This window comes from Pseudorca crassidens, chromosome 5 (genome assembly GCF_039906515.1).
Source record: "Pseudorca crassidens isolate mPseCra1 chromosome 5, mPseCra1.hap1, whole genome shotgun sequence".
Lineage (NCBI taxonomy): Eukaryota > Metazoa > Chordata > Mammalia > Artiodactyla > Delphinidae > Pseudorca > Pseudorca crassidens.
Genome location: NC_090300.1, coordinates 27,964,585 through 27,984,570, shown reverse-complemented (window position 1 = coordinate 27,984,570; position 19,986 = coordinate 27,964,585). Strand labels below are relative to the sequence as shown.

The 19,986-nt window shown below is 38.6% G+C and overlaps 1 protein-coding gene across 13 annotated transcripts in view; it reads right to left on the bottom strand.

Moving 5' to 3' along the window:
• The window catches only part of SLC9A9 (solute carrier family 9 member A9), a 660,636-nt gene that overhangs the window by 478,128 nt on the left and 162,522 nt on the right, over nucleotides 1-19,986 (bottom strand). For all 13 annotated transcript variants that reach the window (XR_010943485.1, XR_010943486.1, XR_010943487.1 and 10 more), the window contains 2 exons: nucleotides 18,953-19,030; nucleotides 16,484-16,560 (listed from right to left, as the gene is read on the bottom strand). Coding sequence is in view for 10 of the 13 variants with exons in the window: in XM_067737585.1 (XP_067593686.1) it covers nucleotides 16,484-16,560; nucleotides 18,953-19,030 (155 nt within the window). In the remaining 3 variants the exon portion in view is untranslated. The remainder of the gene's footprint in view (nucleotides 1-16,483; nucleotides 16,561-18,952; nucleotides 19,031-19,986) is intronic.

Below are 19,986 nucleotides of genomic sequence, written 5' to 3'. Positions count from 1 at the left end.
TGCGTGCGTAGGTATGTATATATATATATTATGTACATATGTGTATGTATTATACATATGTATATATGTATACCTGCAGTGTACGTAATACACTGTTATTATTTATCATGTCTATTATAAGTCTCAAATTTCACTTGTTGTATTGAATGATCAGCAAGAGAACAGATTTCAAGAGTGGGATAGCCCTTAACCAAGGATGTAAAGCATTTGAAGAGATCTAGGAATTAGAAAAAATAGATATTATTTCCAGTTTTGACAAATCCTAATGAACAAAAGTATCTTAGAAAGTAATTTAACTTCTCTAATATTCAGTTTTCTTATGTATAAAGTAGGATAATTTCTGCCTCTGCCTGTCTGGTACGGTTGTGGTAAAATGCAAATGAATACACTTTGTGAGGGGGGCAAGGGACTACGAGAATAGTACACTTTGCTCGTATTTCTAACATGAGTATCATTTCTATGAAAATGGGCCATTTGAAAGTAAAATGTTTTCCTAAGGCATGTGCCATCCACAATAACCACTTACATTCTCCCAAATGAGTCTCCATCTACCTTCCACCCTTAGAGGATAATGCTTACCTCTTCCTATACTCTTAATTTCTCTCTGCTGGGATAAGGCTGTAATTGTATTTAGCCCTGTGAAGCACAGTGGATGACTTGTTAAATAATCAGGTTATTGATTCCTGTAGAACTCTTAAATTTGTGACCTAGAAGAGATATATTTTTGCTGCAAATTAAAAGCAATGCCTTCACAATCATGTAAGCAATTTATCTATTACATATACATATACATATGTTAGAAGCCATAGGTCACCTGGATAGGGGACAGCTCAATAACAGAAGCCAAGCTATACAAAATCAACAGGAAAAACTAAACACATAAGTAAACTTTGAAACAGAAGAGGCAGGTATTACGCAGAGAGAAAGAATCAATTAGTAACAAATGACTAAATTATGGTTAGTACTTTGGAGAGAAGAAAATGTTGGCACATTACATGCAACCAAAAAACATAATGAAGATATTATGATCATAGCCATGGAGAAAATGATCTTGCGAAATGTGATTAGTGAATCACAGCCAATTAGGGATTGATGATACATTATGATCACTCTCATGAAAAGTTTTGTTCAATCATGACTTTGTCAATAGTGCAGTTTGGACACTGAAAGAGGAGAAGCAAGAAACTCACAAGTGCTAATGTCCATTCTGTAAAATAGAAGAAATATGATTTAACTTGGGCAATTAAGAAAGCATCATCCTCATAACACCTATTCTAAGGGATTGGGGAGGTGGCCACCATATAATGGAGGCTAACCAGAGGGAAAGTTTCCCATCAGCCATAAAGAGTTCAGCTTCTAGTTCTATTATTCTTAGGACCCCTGGTACTATGATAGAGACGAAGTGTAGTAGGGCCATTGCCAAACTGGTCAACTAAGGTGCTACCACTAAAACAGGCTAAGTGGACTTTGGGAGTCCATGAGCCCAAGCGTTACAGTCCTAGGTTTAGATAAGGATAAGAACCTCTAGTTTTCATCCAATATCAGACCACTAGGGCCATAGGAAATATCTGGTATATTCTATATGTTATCAAAGAAAGAGGTTGTGTAAAAGATTTTATAGAGTGGACATTCTTTTTTTAATTAATAGACTATTTTTTGAGTGGTTTACAGAAAGATTGAGTAGAAAGTATTCAAAATCTCAAGATAGTTACCCATATACCCCTTCACTCTCCTCCAGTTTCATCTACCATAATCCAATATTGATACATTATTATTAATTAGTCTGTAGATTACATTGGGGTTCATTGTTTGTCTTTGTGGACATTCTTACTTAAGAACCCTAAGCTTCTACTGTATATTAACAAAATTCCAGCAAGAGTCTGTTCCATAAGTAAGAATGTTTATGAAAGTATTTTGCAAAACTTTTTAACATTCTAAGGAAAAATTAAAAATTGTTTTAGTAAAAAATATGGAAATGTATATTCTTATGATGAGAACAATCTTTAAATGGAGGGTTATGATAATGAATGAATTTAATGTGTGTAAAGTGCATGTCAGTGGCTGGCACAAAGTACATGCTCAATAAATGCAAGCAATTATCATCATTAGAGTTGATAGTTCTCATAGTTGTACACCTTATTTGAAGAGGGGGACCAAGTGATATGGTATCCTTGAGAAGCTAAAGAAAAGATTGAGTAATCCACTTCACCAAGCACTAGAACAGAGTTGCCAAGAAAAATCCAGTCAAAAGCAGGTCAAATTCATATAGATGTTGAAATCACAAGGAGGAAGGAGATGCAACCACAGGGCAAATAGTCAAGAATCATATAAAAATAGATAGTAGGTACCTATCATCCAGTAGCAATGACCTTCAAGTTTAAACTTGCTCATTGATGCTAAAAAAATGATGTCATCATTCATATTCATGATTCTGTTGATAATGTAGCTTACCTATTGGAAACCTTTATAGCTGCCTCTCACGTGGAGGAAATTAGTAAGTAAGGGTGAAGTAGAGCAATAAAGCATCTCAGAGCTGTGGTTAAGATTGACTTCTATTCCTTTTATTGGGGCCATTTCATTTTAATGACACCAGAGCGTAATTGCTAAATCAGGTAGAGTACCTCCCACACTGATACTGCTGAAACACTTAGACCAGAACTTTGGGCATTTCTCACTGAGATGGCTCTATGTGCCCCACTAACAGTAAACTACCAATTACCTTCTACGTAACACACATACAATATTTGACTCAGATATGTGCACAGACACAGATAGCTATATAAATCTTGTGGATATAAATTCTGAAATTAATTGATTTGGTTTCGTTTCAGTGATGCCTGGGTAATATGAATTAAATGCAAGTTAAAATCATCTTGATTCCTATAGTCTGTTCTTACTAAATCCCTAAGTAAGGTATTAAATCTCACTACCAGTTTGGAAGTGCAGCATAGTAAATTTACCTAGGGCTTTTGTTAATATGCAGATTAGGACTCAGGAGGTCTGGGATGAGACCCAAGACTCCACATTTCTAAGAAACTCCAGGTGTTGCTGCAGGTACAAAGATGCAACTTAAGTTGTAAGGATGCGTTTAGCGTAGGAGCTCTGGAGTCAGTCACGCCTTGGAAAAATTACTTAAGCAATATGAGCTTCATACCTCTCACTTACAAAAAGGGAACAACAGAAATTATCCATCTCTGCTGTTAGTTGTGAGGATTAAATGAGATAGTAAATGCAGAATGGTCAGTTCAAGGCCAGGAACCAAAAAAATGAACCAAAAATCTAGCTTCTGTTGAAATTTTTGTTACTTCTACTACCTCTTTGTCAACCAAAGGATATACATTTCTCAGATCTTTTCATTAATTCATTGATTCACTTGGCAATATAGTTATTGACTTTTACTAAAAGTAAGGGCATGATTACCAAGAGGTTAATTCTTTATTTTTTTTTTGTGGTACGCGGGCCTCTCACTGTTGTGGCCTCTCCCGTTGCGGAGCACAGGCTCCGGACGCACAGGCTCAGCGGCCCCACGGCTCACGGGAGCGTGGGATCTTCCTGGACCGGGGCACGAACCCGTGTCCCCTGCATCGGCAGGCGGACTCTCAACCACTGTGCCACCAGGGAAGCCCCCAAGAGGTTAATTCTATTAGGGAACATAAGACAAGGATGGAAGGGGATAGCACATAAGGTCCAAACTGCTAGATTTGACAGTCAAATTCAGAGTGAGCTTATGGTTGAAGCCAGAAAATTGAGTTACCCATGATGTCCTTTATTTCTCTAAATCTGACGAATGGCCATGTCCTGTCAGTTCCATCTCCCAGTCAGCTCTCAAATCCAACCAAGTAGTCTCCAGCTTTAAAGTAGCATCACCTCCTAGCTGCTCTCTTGTTTCCCACCTTGACTTTCTCTCATCCATTTTCATATTCCAATTGGAGTGAAATTTTAAAAGTGCTTATCTCCTGTTGAGCACTCTACAGCCTACAGAGTTATGTCCAAACTCCAGAACAAGGTCTCAAGTTCCCAGAAAAAATTTTGCCCTCACCCTGTGTATCTCCTACTGCTTCCTGTCCATACTCTGGCCCTGGACAAAAGCCAGAACTCAAGTTTCACCTTGCTGCTGGCCTCCCACGTGCTATACTCTCTGCCTGAAATGTCTTCTCTCAGATCTTTTCCTGGGTTCCTCCTTTGAAATAAATGTAAGATCTCAGGTTAGAAGTCATTTCCCTGGAAGCCTCTCCTGGCTTCCTTACTGTGCTCCCACAGCTCCCTCTACCTACCCCGTCAGAGCTCTTATCACTCCAGACCCAAGCCTCAAGCAGATCCTCCAAGTCTCTGATCTCTTTGCAGCATTCACTTCTCCTTGCTCACACTCTCTGTAGCTGTGCTTTTCCATGTGTTTATGTGATTCCCTCATGAATGCCTCCCTTGTAGACTGTAAGCTCCAGGCCAGCTAGAAGTGGGCCATTTTATTGCTTTTCAAAGACTGCTAAATTGCAACACTAAGAAAATGAAATGTTGAAAATAAAACCATTTATAATATAATACAATATTCCTAGGAATAAATTTAGTAAAATTTGTGCAAGACTGTTATTGGAAGACTTAAAGAAAACGTAAGTAAAAAGAGATATCAGATTTTAAGAATAGAAAGGCAATATCATAAATATGTCAGCTTTCCCTAAACTGATCTATAGATTTGATGCAATTCTAATCAAAATACCAGCACAGTGAGTCAAAGAACCTGATGAGATGATTCTAAAATTTTTACAGTAAAATAAAGAGATCCAAAGAGCTATGACACTCATAAGGAATATTGTAGGGTGTGTGCGGTGGGGAGGAGGGTAAGGTTGTTCCTATTAAATATTGAGTTAATTACTAGAAGGCAACAATGATTAAAGTAGTGTGATACTGTCACAGGGCTAGACAAATTGATCATGAAGTCTGACAATACTAAGCACTGGTGAGGATGTGGTGCAATGGAAACACACCAGCTGGTAGGGATACCACTTTGGAAAACAATGTGGTATCACACATTCCATTTCAAGTTCACTGTTTAAAGAATCTTTTACAAGAGCCGCAGGTGACTTGTACAAGAATATTCATAGATGGGACTTCCCTGGTGGCGCAGTGGTTAAGAATCCGCCTGCCAATGCAGGGGACACAGTTTCGATCCCTGGTCTGGGAAGATCCCACATGCCGCAGAGCAACTAAGCCCGTGCGCCACAACTACTGAGCCTGCGTGCCACAACTACTGAAGCCCGTGCGCCTAGAGCCCATGCTCTGCAACAAGAGGAGCCACCACAATAAGAAGCCCGCACACCGAAATGAAGAGTAGACCCTGCTCGCCGCAACTAAAGCCCACGTGCAGCAACGAAGACCCAACGCAGCCAAAACTAAATAAATTAATTAAAAACAACAAACAAACAAAAATAAATGCAGCTTTATAAAAAAAAAGAATATTCATAGATAGAAGCAACTCCATCAATAAGAGAATAAGTAAAGCGTGGAATATTCTCACATTTGCATGTTACCAATGACAGTGAATGAGCTACAGCTAAAAGCCATAACGTGGATGAATCTTAGAAAAGTCATGAGTGGGGGGAATAAAGAAAATGGCTTGATGACATAAAGTATAATACTGTTTTTATAAAGTTCGAAAGCTCATGGAAAGACTATAAATAAAAATTCAGCATAAGATTTACCTCTGGGGATGGGGGGGAAGGAGAATGGGGAGGAGCACACAGGTAAGTTGGACAGTTTTGGCAATGTAGCTTATAGTTTAGTGAAAGATTCATGGGTTTCCATTTTTAAGGTAATTTTCAAGGCCCTGAAAACATGCAATAAAGGCCATGTGGCATAACTCCTCAACCTTATTTCTTCTTAAACTGTTCAAGCAAAATGAATAAGCTGCCAAGATCAAGCTTTAGTCGTCTCCAAAGCTCCACCCTTTCCCAAAGCACCACAATCAGTCAGACAATAGTGGATGCAAATCAGGTTTGTTATGACAGCCATTGGCAAGGGACGTGCAGTCGTGAAAGAAACCTCCTCAGCAAGGATGTTGTTGCCTTTACAGCTAACATGGCCACACCTTTGCTTCCACATTCTCAGCATCACTGGTGGGAAACAGAGCAACTGAAATTCTCAAATGAAATAAAACTCTTCCATAATTCTCCACTCTAGCTGAGCAGGGCTCAATTTTCCACGAATGTCATTTGCTTTGGTAGCATAAAATCTTAGTGAGCCATGCTCTCTACTTTATTTCCTTTGAACTTTTGTATATTTTTGCATAAAATTTTATATCCAAACATAGAATGTTATAAGATACTTCTTCGAAAGTCACTTAAGTCATCAGGGTACAGATTCATTATTACTCTTTTCAGAACATCGGGAAGTCTAACAGAGAAGGCTGGTGAGTTAGCCTTTCTAAGGTCAACTTGATTCTCCATCATGTTTTCCTTTCGTAGCCATAGGTTTCACACCAAGTTTTGAGTCCCATTTTTCAATGCCAGCTCTTACCTTGATATCTCTGAAGATATTTTATAGTTCCTTCCTGTGGTAGAATATTTGCAAGGATGACCACAATAATTTTCCCATCCCTGTATGCATACCACTTTGTAATGTGACTTTATCACAACCTGCATCAAGAGCTGGAGCCTATTTCCCCATGCCTTGAATCTTGGCTGCTCTTGTGATAATTTGACCAATAGAATGCAGTGAAAGTGATATTGCAAGACTTCTGGGACCAAGCCTTAAGAGTCTTGCACTTCGGTTCTCATCATCTTGGAATGCTGCCCTGAGACCATCATGGAAAAAAGCCAGGGCTAGCCTACTGGTGGGTGAGAGGTTACATGGAACAGAACTGAGTCCCCAGACCAACCAGCTAATAATCAGAATCAGCCACCAGACATTTGAGTGAACCCATGTTAGACCACCCAATCCCTGTCAAGCCCCAGATGATTGTGGTCACATGAGTGACCTCAGATGAGAACCACAGAACTGCTCATCTGAGTCCAACCTAAATTGTTGAGCTACAGAATTGTGAACTAATAAAATAGCTGTTTTAAGCCACTAAGTTTGGGGAGTGGTTTGTTACACAGCAACAGATAACTGATCTATTTTCCTTACTTTTTTTTACCTTTTGTCTGCAAGGGTTGTGGTGTGTGTGTGTGCATGTAGAAGCGGAGCCACATATAAATCTTCTCCATCAGATTTTGGTCAAATTGAGAAAAATGTTTGACTTTGTGTCCAAGGGTAATGAAGAATGAAGAAAAACTAGGTAATTCCAAGACTTGAATATTTCATTTAAAAGGAATCCCATAGTTAGAATCTTTAGAATACATTATTTAATAATAAGACTTATCAGGTAAATTCTTTTTCAGAATAGATTGTTTCAATTATTTTTATACTTTTTTTATTATTACATATTTCTCTTTTTCCATGTCAACAATCTCACATATTTTGTTCGTTCTACATGATTTTCAGCATTTCTCTTCCTAATTTGGAGTTAGGTTTTATTTGCTTTCCTTTTTGAATCTTTCAGAATTTGTTTACTTTTCTCTGTCCTGTGCTGTCATTCTTATTCCTGACATCTTCAAGGCTGTGATGGAAGGAGTAACGTGGTAACTAATGCATAGATCCATATGGCGCTCTGACAGCTTCACCTCCTTTACCTCCAAACTACATCTCTGATGTTCTCCACAGTCCCTCCCTCCCTCCCTTTTGTTTCTTTTCCTCATAAACTTCACTCTCCTCTTTGCTGCCAGAAATACAGCCCGTGCCTGCTGTGATATGGATATGAGAAACCACACTGCTAAGGAGCTCGGGCTGTACTTGACAGATTAGAGATTATTTTTTTCTCATTTGGCTGTGTCAGGGCAGCAGCACATTTATTTTTCTCTTTGACATCAGTGACAGCTATTACTGTGCCAGCTCTGTATCTAGAGAGTAAATGAATGCACTGAGGAGGGATGGGGCCTTCTAGGCTGACTCAACACAGCCTCCCGAGCTCTGCTGTGTTGCAGCCTACTGAAAATGGAGTCTCAGAGAGCAGCAGCCCAGACAGAGTCTCAGGGGACAGTGAGAAAAACATGGTTGGGATGGAGGGGAAGAGAGTGGGGAGAAAGAAGAGAGAAGGTGAAGATAGATAAGGGAAGAGAGAGGAAAAACAGAGGGCTTTGTGGTTGATTAGAATTAACCAGGGGATGCGGGCAAATACACTCTTGGCACCTTTGCATCTCTGCTACTGCCTGCCAACCAGAGTTGCTCTTATTAAAACACACACAAAGAGAAACAACAGAAGAGTCTGAGTTTCCCAGAAATGGAAGTAAGCAACGTAATCAAGCTGCTTATATTTATAAATCTATTAAATAGCTCCTTCAACTTGTTTTCCCTTTTATTTTCTTTTTAATACTATTGACACATGCAAGAGAATATATAGAAGATATATGCAAGTTATAAATTATAGTAGTATTTTGAATACCTGGAAACCCACTCCAGCCCATGAGCCAGAATATCACCAATAACTTATTTCTTCTACGTGTTTCTTTCCATTCCATTCTTTTCCCTGTTTCCCAGAAATTACCACTTGGCTGAATTTTGTGTTCTTAATTCCCTTATTTACTACACATATGCATATATGCATTCTCACCTATATGCATGTATGCTTATGCAACATTGTTTAATCTTGGTCATTCATGAACATTATAAAAAAGGTCTTACGGGACTTGATTTACTGATCTTACCTTATGCTTCCAAGATTCACCTCCATTGTCATTAGCAATTTTATTTCATTGCTTTTCACTGCTGTATAATATTAAATATATTTATTTCTCTTTTCTCCTTTTAATGAAATATGAGTTATTTACAAGTTTTTGCTATCATATAATATATATATTAATAATATATATAACTATATATGATAATATATATATTATTATATAAAATTGCTACAAATATTTTTATGCATGGTGCACAGGTACAAGGGGGTCCCTAAGGAAAACACTCAGAAATAGAGTTATAAGTTATATAAATATGTACAAAGTATATACAAATGTATTTATAAATGTTAAAATATATACTCATAAATATATACATTGGAATAAATTTATATTCAAGAGTAAAGAAATAATAATAGACAAGGTACTCATGAAGAAGAGTTTCTTTTTAAGACATAAAGACTTATTATGAAGCCATCATAATTAGGACAGTGTGGTACTTGTGCAGGGATAGATTAGAGACCAATAAGATAGAATTAATGGTCTAGAAACAGAAACCACAACATATGGTACAGAAGGAACTGTAGATACTGGGGAAAAGTGAGACTAGACAATAAATGATGTTAGAATAATTGGCTGTCCCTCTGAGAAAGAAAAATTTAATTGGATGTCAACTTCATATTATACACAAAAATCGATTCTGGAAAATGGACTTACGGCAAAAGGCAAAACTTTAAAACACTTTAGAAGAAAATGTCTTTCTGATTCTGGGTTAAGGAAGGATTTTTTAAATAAAATACAAAAATGTTAACCATAAAAGAAAAAAATATAAATTTAACTACATTAAATTTAAGAAATTCTGTTCATTAAGAGACATCATGGAAAAGTAAAAGCACAAGACACAAACTGGAAGAAAATATTTGAGGCATATGTAACTGAATACAGACTACCATGCAGAACATACAAAGAAATCAGGCAAATTAATGAACATATGGTAAAACAACTCATTAGAAAAATGGACAAAAAGTTTGGTGAGGTATCATATGAACATACAGTCAACTTCATTAACAATCAGAGAAATACAAATAAAGACCACAGTATAATTTCACCTCACACCTATTAGATTGCCAAAAATTAAGAGGAAAAATTGGTACTAGTGCTTTGGAAATGATTTTGCATTATTTTGTAAAAATGAGTAGCATTTTGCAGACCCTACCACCTGGCACTTCCACTCTTAGGCATGGATACAGAATGGCCACCAAGTCGGGGACCATGGACAAATACGTAATAGTTAGTTTATTGTTATTACATTATAGTACATGATAAGATAATAGCATGCATATTTCCGGACTTTATGGCCACACTGAATGCAGTCTAGAGAATACTTCAGTTCTAATTAAATATGGAGATATGTGAAATCCTTCCTTTCTCAACCTTCTCTTTCCTTAGGCTCTTGAAAAACATACTTGTTCTTTGTCAACTTCAATCTCTTAGCAAAGCTGATGAAACAGTGAAATCTATGCAGACTCTCTCCCATGAAAAATTCAGGGACAATTTAAGGGGGTTGAATGCCCCACCCTGAAGTCCTTTTATGAACCATTTAAGGGTCTGTGTTTCCTGGATTAAGAACTGGATTAGGAATTAAGAACTGCTCTAAATCATTCTCTTCCCAGTGTTAGAGCTTAAGGCACTGAGGTATCACTCGGCCTCCATTTATGAACTAAACCTCTTCAGGTTTTGGTTCTAGACCCTTGTTCCTTCTTCCAGGCTTAGAAGTCAGCCTTTTGAGACTTCTGAACCTCAGCATACAGTATCTCATTTAAGGACAGAGCAACAGCAATTCTAGAACCAGCGCCATGGGCACTTAGACCTACAGGTCCCCAGCTCAGCAGGCATGATGACACAAGAGGGCAGTGTCAGGCATGCTTCTGTGGTATATTAAGGAGCCCAGCAGGAAAATCAACATTCCTGAGGAATGTTGATATGAATAATATAAACAACCTCACATTTCTGAATCCAAGTTTTCCAGAGTGAGTTACACAGAGTCCAGCAATTCTAAGCAAGTCAAATGGATTCATACCATCCCTCCAACTACCTCCAGTAAGAAAAGACAGGTTCCATTTCTACTTTGCAATTATATTCACAGCTCATTCTTTTTTTTTTTTTTTTTTTTTTTGTGGTACACGGGCCTCTCACTGCTGTGGCCTCTCCCGTTGCGGAGCACAAGCTCCAGATGCGTGGGCTCAGGGGCCATGGCTCATGGGCCCAGCCGCTCCACGGCATGTGGGATCTTCCCAGACCGGGGCACGAACCCGTGTCTCCTGCATCGGCAGGTGGACTCTCAACCACTGTGCCACCAGGGAAGTCCCACAGCTCATTCTTAAACATTCAGATTTTTCATAATTGCTAGTCATAATGATAAATACAAGAATCTGAAATTATTGAGGACTTGGTTTGTCTGGCATGTATAGTTATTAATTGCAAAACACTACAGGAAATGTAACGCGTCATCTTAGGAGGAGGAAGAGGACAAGGAGATTCTAAGTGTGTCTGTTCTAAAGTCAGACTGGCTATGCCATTTAATACCATTTACTTACTGTGTAACCTTGAACAAGTCTCAACCTCAGCATCCTTGTATGTGAAATAAGGATAATAATAGTACCTGTCTCATAGGGGCATTATGAGAATAAAATGAGATAGAAGCATAGGTCAGTGTGTGGCACATGGGATGCGATTTAAAAAGTGAGCTAGTTTTAACATTAACACCCCATTCTTCATTTAGATCCATGTCCCCTTTGTTTGTTTGTTTGTTTCTTTTTTTCTTTCTAACTAAATTATTATTTGTTTATTTATTTTTGGCTGTGTTGGGTCTTCATTGCTGCGCACAGGCTTTCTCTAGCTGCGGAGAGCGGGGGCTACTCTTCGTTGCGGTGTGCAGGCTTCTCATTGCAGTGGCTTCTCTTGTTGTAAGTATGGGCTCTAGGCGTGTGGGCTTCAGTAGTTGTGGCACGCCACGGGCTCAGCAGTTGTGGCTCATGGGCTCTAGAGTGGAGGCTCAGTAGTTGTGGCTCATGGGCTTAGTTGCTCTGCAGCATGTGGGATCTTCCCAGACCAGGGCCCGAACCCATGTCTCCTGCATTGGCAGGTGGATTCTTAACCACTGAGCCACCAGGGAAGTCTTCCATGTCCCTTTTTTCCAAATATTTTTGAAACTGTGGCATTTGTTTTAATTCCTCATTAACAGAGAAGCTAAAAGGGTATCATTTTCATTGCTCTTGAAAAAGAAGCACTTCATGGGTACTAATGAGTTCTTAAAACAAAAATGTATGTGCTGACAGTAAGCATTAGGTAGGTAGTCATTGTGATGACACATCTGTGTGGCCATAGAGTGGAAACATGAAGTCAAAGATAAAGGAATAGTCCCCAAAGATGAAGGAGATGAATAGCAAAATAATTCAAACACATGGGTTTTATTTAAAAACAGATATGTATTTAAAATATTTCTTAAGTGATAAAATGGGGGAGAAAACTAGAAAAGATGGTTTGATCCTTTAAGAACAATCCATCCTATAAAAAAATGGTTAAAGGTTTCTTTGACTTTATTGCCAGGAGGATACTGTTAAAATTTCCCATGTAATATGAAAGATGATTTACATCTAATTTTTGAAACAAAATGAAGTTAATAAAGGTTAAGAACTCTTTCATTTAAATGGACCCAATGATCTAAATTACTAAAGTCTCTGAATCCAGCTCTAAAACCAACCTGTAGTTTGATTACAGTGTTTACCTAAAGAAGACCACGACCCACTAGCTGAGTTTTCATTCATATTCCAAAATCACTCTTTGTGACCTTCACATTCTCATAAATTTCTGATCCTGGGGCTTTCCTGGTGGTGCAGTGGTTAAGAATCCACCTGCCAATGCAGGGGACACGGGTTTGAGTCCTGGTCCGGGAAGATCCCACATGCCGTGAAGACACTAAGCCCGTGAGCCACAACTACTGAGCCTGCGCTCTAGAGCCCAGGAGCCACAACTACTGAGCCCGCATGCCACAACTACTGAAGCCCGTGTGCCTAGAGCCCATGCTCTGCAACAAGAGAAGCCACCGCAATGAGAAGCCCGTGCACCGCAACAAAGAGTAGCCCCCGCTTGCTGCAACTGGAGAAAGTCCGCATGCAGCAATGAAGACCCAGCACAGCCAAAAATAAATAAATAAAATAAACAAATTTAAAAAATAAAAATGTAATATATTTCTGACCCTGGGCTTCATGGCCATCTGCCAGTTGACTCTCCAGTATTTTAGTTCCCACATTCTCTTACATTGCTCAGTGAGACTTACTCTCTAACTTGGAAACTTGCACAATATTCCCCATACCCACCAGGACTAGTGCACTTGAGAGTATGGAAAATCCAACTACCTCATCTCTCTTCACTAAATAACTACCCAGAATCTGCCTCCTTTATAAAATTATTCTCAGAGTCCAATCTAACTGACTGTCCTGAATCCCTCCTCTTGCCCATTTTATAAACAGAACTGCATAAACTCAGGCCTCCCCCTTCTTCCCCTTAAAAATGTGGATTTCTTTTAGATAGGGTTCCCTAATAAAAATCTCTCATGTCTGTGAGAACTTTTAAGGGGATAAATGAAGAAACAAGGGGCATGTTAGTAAATATTGACTGATTTACACCATTTTTTCTTTAGCTTAATATTCTAAATGCTATTTTTTAGTGATACCAATACATAGAAGTAAAGCACATTTTTTGGCATGAAGAATTTGACTCTGGAGCCAAATTCTTTGGTTACTAATACCAGCCCTATTACTTACACTGTGTTATTCTCTCTGAACCTCAGCTGTCTCAACTGTTAAGTGAGGATAATAACATTATCTACTTAATAGGATTATTTGGAGGATTAAATGAAATAATCCATGTAAAGTACTTTTAAAAAGGGCATGGCACATATTAAGCACTGAATAAATGTTTGTTGCGTTGTTCTTACCACCATTAATTTATCAGAAAATGTAACTGGTCATTTTCTAAGACTTAAGTGTAAGTCTGAGTGACTCACAACAGGAGTCACCAAATTATGAAAGTGTCTGTTTGGTCTGAATTTAAGTGTGTGCCTTTCTTTCAAAATTTCTGATTGTATCTGGAGAACAGCATCAAAATAAATGATTGTTTCTCATTGTACAGTACCCCAAACAACTGAACCTACCAATACTCTTCCTCTATTTCTGCCCATAGCATAAGTGTGGAGTCGCCCATCATTTCCTAGAGGTTGAATCCAATGGACCTACGCCTATCCCACTTGACCTCTCCTGTGTTAGACACTGTCCACCCTCCATCTACCTTTTCCTTTAACTTCCAGATACATTCCCTGCTGGTTTGCTTCCTGTTTCTTGGGCCCAGTACTTAGTCCTTTGTGGGCACCTCTTCCTTTCTTCAACTAGTGCTGTTGTATAAGTACCTTCCTTTCTCACTCCACCTACTTTCCCCGGATGACCTCATTCTCTCAAGATTTCCACAAGTTGATAGCTCATATCCACCTTTACTGCCACTGCCTAAGACTAGGCCCTCATCACTTCCAACCTAGCCTGGAAATTGCCTCTAAAATGGTCCCCCTGCTGCCTTTTTCCTACTTCACATGGCCACCAGAATGTCCTTCCTAAAGGATAAATCTGACCTTGTCACGCTCAAGCTAAAGCTCTTCAAGGGTTTGCCTTACCTTGCTGGATAAGATCCTAAAACCTTTAAACTATCTAACCCTTCTGCACTTTAACCTAATGACCCACATTAGGAAGGCACCCTACAAGTTTTTGTTGTTCAAACAAGGAACATGGTTCTAAAAGTTTTGCCAGGGCTGTGCTTTTTATTCAAATCACTTTTCATTATAAATTATTGATCACAGCCTTAAAAATCAATTAGAAGAGTTTCTCAACTCCAGTAAATACATATCACTAGATCTCTTGAATTGAAAATTTTAAGAACAAGTCAATTATATACAATGCGCAAGTGCAAGCATACACACACACACACACACACACACACTATACATTATTGTGCTTTAAAACTAGATGTATAGATTTTTAATAATAGTAAAGTGTATTATATCAATGCATACACTTATATATACTTAAAATCAGTTATACAAAGGAAACAGAATAATAATGAAACAGATTATGCCATAATTTGACAGCATTGTCCACAAGTTTAGAATTTGCATCTACTGTAAATCTCAGATTTCCATATTATAGAACTGCTAAAGATCAATCTTGCTATAAACTGATAATCAATCATTTGTAGATGTAGACATCTCAGAGTCTTGTGTCAATGTATAGGAATAATATTAGGTATGTATAGAAATTCAAGATAAATTGCTAAATGAAGAGGTAGGTGATGGAAAGAGCTACTGGATCAAGAGAAGAAGTTCTGAATTTTGTCCTGACCAAGGTCCTACTTCTCATAGATGGTGAGACTGAAACAATTAATTAGCCTTTCAAGATGTTACATTCCTCCATCTCCAGAAGGAGGAGTTTTAATTACACAGATCTCTGAGGCCCTTGCCAGCTTTGAAATTTGGATATTTAGCTATGGCATACCCACAGAACAGAGAAGCCTGCCCTTGAACAAGCTTTGAGAAAGATCAAATCCACTGTGACTCTCAATCACAAACAGTTGATAGATCTCTTAGCTGTCCAGATTTTATAAGGCTCCCCAGTCTACATCTCTGCAAGCCTCCACCTTCAGGTGCTAAAATCTTCAGCTTCCTCACCGCCTTAACCATGCTAGACATTTTCATATAATGTAGCCTGAGTTGTTCTAGGCTTGAATCAATAAAAATTTAACAGAGAATTCAAAATACCCCCCCCCCCGCTCCCCACTTTCAGGTCCAAGTAATGAGAGCTCCTTAGCCTTCCAGTGACACACACTAAATGTTTCGTAAGGAAAAGGCTGGATGAGTGACTAATGTGTGTTTTTAGCCTCAGTTTCTTGTGTTAGGGATATAACAGCTGTGTGCAGTAAAATTCCAGGGTAGAACTGGCTGTATCGACAATTTAAGACATCCATGCCTTTGTAGTCATAGCAGCTGTACATGTTTTCTGCAGTGGAGATTTAACGTATTGGATAGGATTATGAGTGAATTGGAGTGGCTTCACTATTTTGTACCACATTTTGTTTTATGATGAGCTGCAAGCCAGAGTCTGTATAGTTAGACTTGGGGCTTAGCAGCATAACCAATAAAATATAATGAGAAAAAAAAATACACTGTGTCCTACAGTGTATCCCAGCAGTAAACAACTCTGCTAATATTTAGAGATGTCTGTCTCAGACTGCTCTCTTGTAAACTTTCCCTTAGAAAGAAAACTCTTAATGTATAGCTACTATTTTACTCCTATCAACTATATATAGGTAAGGTTCTGCCAAGAAGAAGGAAAACGAATGCAATGTGCATATCTGCGTTATTTAAGCCAAAAAAGTCAACGTGCTTCATATAACTCAAACCAAATTATCCATAGTCCCTAAGTCAGAAGTTCAAAACTCACAGAGAAAATCCAACAGTCTAATTCTAGTTTGCTTTGATTTGAAGACTTGTGTTTGTCAGAAGACATGCAAGCCTTGGAATTGAGTCAGAAAAATATGTAAAGAGGTGATATACTGAAAAAAATAGACAATTCACCCAGTCAGTGTGAGTCCAGGAAATGTGAGATTCCTCCCACATTTCGAGAGCACCGGCCCTACAGCCTTCTGGAACTTGAGCTCCGAATGTCACTTACCCTATGACGATACAGGAGATGGCAGTTCCCAAGAAGGCATATGTTAAAATAGATCCTAAGTTCTGAAAAAAGTGTCTCTGGGGAGAAAAAGAGACATTTTATATAGTACGTCAGCATTTTTCTTCTTAGTGTTAACAGGAAATAAAAATAAATGCAATAAATTGCCCCACCCTTCCCTCACTGTTTAGGCAAATTTTGTTTTTGGAGCATCAGTTCCTGGCCCTATTGTACAAATAAGGCTTAACTGATTTACACAGAAAAGGACAGAGGTTTCCAAAAAATAGAGGAAAAAATACACCTGGAAGGTGACAGGGTAGAGATGAGAGAAACTACTGCCAGAACTGGCTGGACCTGAGAGAGAGGGAAGGGACTGGAGCAATGGCCATGCAGGATTCTGGGATGATTAAAGGAAGACAGAGTTTTTCAGAAGTTTTGTTGTCACTGAAACCCCTTTAGCACTTTAAATATACTATTCTAAAAGATTTAAGTTGGGCTTCCCTGGTGGCACAGTAGATGAGAGTCCGCCTGCCGATGCAAGGGACACGGGTTCGTGCCCCGGTCCGATATGCCGCGGAGCAGCTGGGCCCGTGAGCCACGGCCGCTGAGGCTGCGCGTCCGGAGCCTGTGCTCCGCAACGGGAGAGGCCACAACAGTGAGAGGCCCACGTACCGCAAAAAAAAAAAAAAAAAAAAAAAAAAATTTAAGTTGTCTTTTGACTTTTATTGGATCTCTGATTTACAGTTCTTCTGAATGTGGTGAAACAAAACCTTAATCACCTACAACAGTTTATTCTAATGAATCACACAAAATGATACCTAGTCTTGGGGCTGGGGATGAGGAAGGATGACTGGAATAAGTCTAGCTTTCTAAATCTTTTCAAATGCTTGCTTGGGAAAACTCCCTTCCAGTTCTGTAAGTGGCATCTAAGTAGCCAGAACTGACAGAAAGAGGGAGCCTGGAGTACACAAGAAAATCAGGTCTGTGCTGAAAAAGCAAAGGCTGCTGGAGCCCATAGGCCAAAGGAGGAGAGCCCTAGGAATCTCTGGAGTGGGTGGTGGGCAGCAGAAAAGCAACTGCACTACCTCTGCATCTCAAAACTCATTCAGGCCAGAACCTCACTCTGCAGCACTTGGGATGCTAGCATCTAAACTTCTATGTGAATTACTAATTTAGGAAATGTGAGCATTCAGGCTGCACCTAAGTAATGTTTTGCAAGTGCATAGAAACTGCAAAACCAGACTTTGTCTCTATCAGCATCAACAGCTGAGTATTAGCAAAACAATCTTAAGTTTTCACCCAATGGGTGATGGGTAAACCCAATGTAATTAATAGCAAACTCTTTGGTTATAATCATCTAGAATAATATTGCCCAGTAGAAATATAATGTAAACCATATATGTCATTTAAAATTTTTCTAGTAGCCACATTAAAATAAGTTTTTAAAAAGTAAAATGAGGGCTTCCCTGTTGGCACAGTGGTTGAGAGTCCGCCTGCCGATGCAGGGGACATGGGTTCGTGCCCCGGTCTGGGAAGATCCCCCATGCCGCAGAGCGGCTGGGCTCGTGAGCCATGGCCACTGAGCCTGCGCGCCTCTCCGCAACAGGAGAGGCCACAGCAGTGAGAGGCCCGCGTACCGCAAAAAAAAAGTAAAATGAATGTTGATAATAAAATGTTTTATTTAATCCAATATATTCAAACATTATCATTTCTGTATGAAATCAATATAAAACATTATTGAAATAATTTACATTATTTTTTGATACTGAGTCTGTAAAATCCAGTGCATATTGTACACTTAAAGCACGTTTTCAGGGGCTTCCCTGGTGGTGCAGAGGTTAAGAATCAGCTTGCCAATGCAGGGGACATGGGTTCGAGCCCTGGTCTGGGAAGATTCCACATGCTATGGAGCAACTAAGCCCGGGTGCCACAACTACTGAGTCCGAGCACCACAACTACTGAAGCCTGCGTGCCTAGAGCCCATGCTCCACAACAAGAGGCCACCGCAATGAGAAGCCCATGCACCTCAATAAAGAGTAGCCCCTGCTCTGCGCAGCTAGAGAAAGCCCGCGCACAGCAATGAAGACCCAACACAGCCAAAAATAAATAAATAGCCAAAAACCACAAAAAAACTATTTCTATGATAACTGTAGAAAAACGACTGATTAAAACGCCCCAAATATTAATAAATAAATAAATAAATAAAAGTTAAAAAAACAAACAAAAAAGAAAAAGCACACCATTCAGACTAGTCACATTTCAATGGCACGTGGCTATCGGTTAGTATACTGGACATAGCAGGATTTAGAAGAATTCTAAGCATGTCAGATTTGAATCTGTATCACATATGATCTAAGATAATGATATTCCTACCAAATAGGCAAACCCATAAAATAAAATAATTGTTTTCATTAGTGCTGGCAAAATACTCTACTTAATGATACAAGAAGAAAACAATCACTGTATATTTACCTTCTTTAGGCTATATCCGGCATGAAATATAATTGGTGGCAGTAAAACATTGAAGAAGATTTCTGGATCAAATGTCATCTGCCAGAAAAGACAAAAGTATAGTTAAGAAGATGCTCCTTTGGGCTACTAAAAATAAGTTTAAAAAAATTGTTACAGTCACCCTTGCTAAGGTTGTCTGAGGCATATTAACATGATATTAAATTAGCAAAGATGAAAATAAGAGAAAATGCAAACTTAGAAATTCATAATTGAATACAACTATAAATATTTTAAATGTAAAACTTTATTCTGCAGCTAATAAGAACATCAAAAAAACCTCAATGAAACCTCTCTAGGCAAAGAAAACCTTTTCCTTTTACTTTGATTAGTTATTCATTCCTCATATTTTCAATGTTTTTATTCTATTTTATTTTTTTCTGGTTGAGGAGATTGGTAGTGTTCCAACATTTTAGCTCTGACAAGGATTTATCTAAGGTTTTCCCAAATAAAACATTTTTAGAAATTTAGTCTTACTTTTCCCACTTTATCCCACTCTGAAGTTCAAAATATTTTCTGGACTCTGGAAAAACACATTTGAAAGTGAAACTGGATTTTTCTAGTATTTGTTTATTGGCTTTTACTTAAATGTTAAAATAAACTTGGCAAAAAATTCCTTGGTGTGAAATGCAATGAAATGAGATGGAGAAATTCTTGAATCCAATATCTGCTATTTGCTGGGTAGTCTGAAAATGTTAACTCATTTAATCTTTAAAACCTTCCTTAGGCTCATTCTCTTCTTCCACACTTTCCCTCTCTCTCAATCTCTCTCTCTCTCAATCTCTCTCTCTCTCTCTCTCTCTCTCTCACACACACACACACACACACACACACACACACAGACACTCACTGCCATTCATTATTTCACCACTAAGCCTTCTTACCATTACAGCACTCGTCAAAATCTTTGAGATGTATGGGTTTCACAACTATACTTTCTAATTTCCTCCCCCTTTTTGCCTGAATTCTTACTCATCTCTGAAACTGGATCTCAAAAG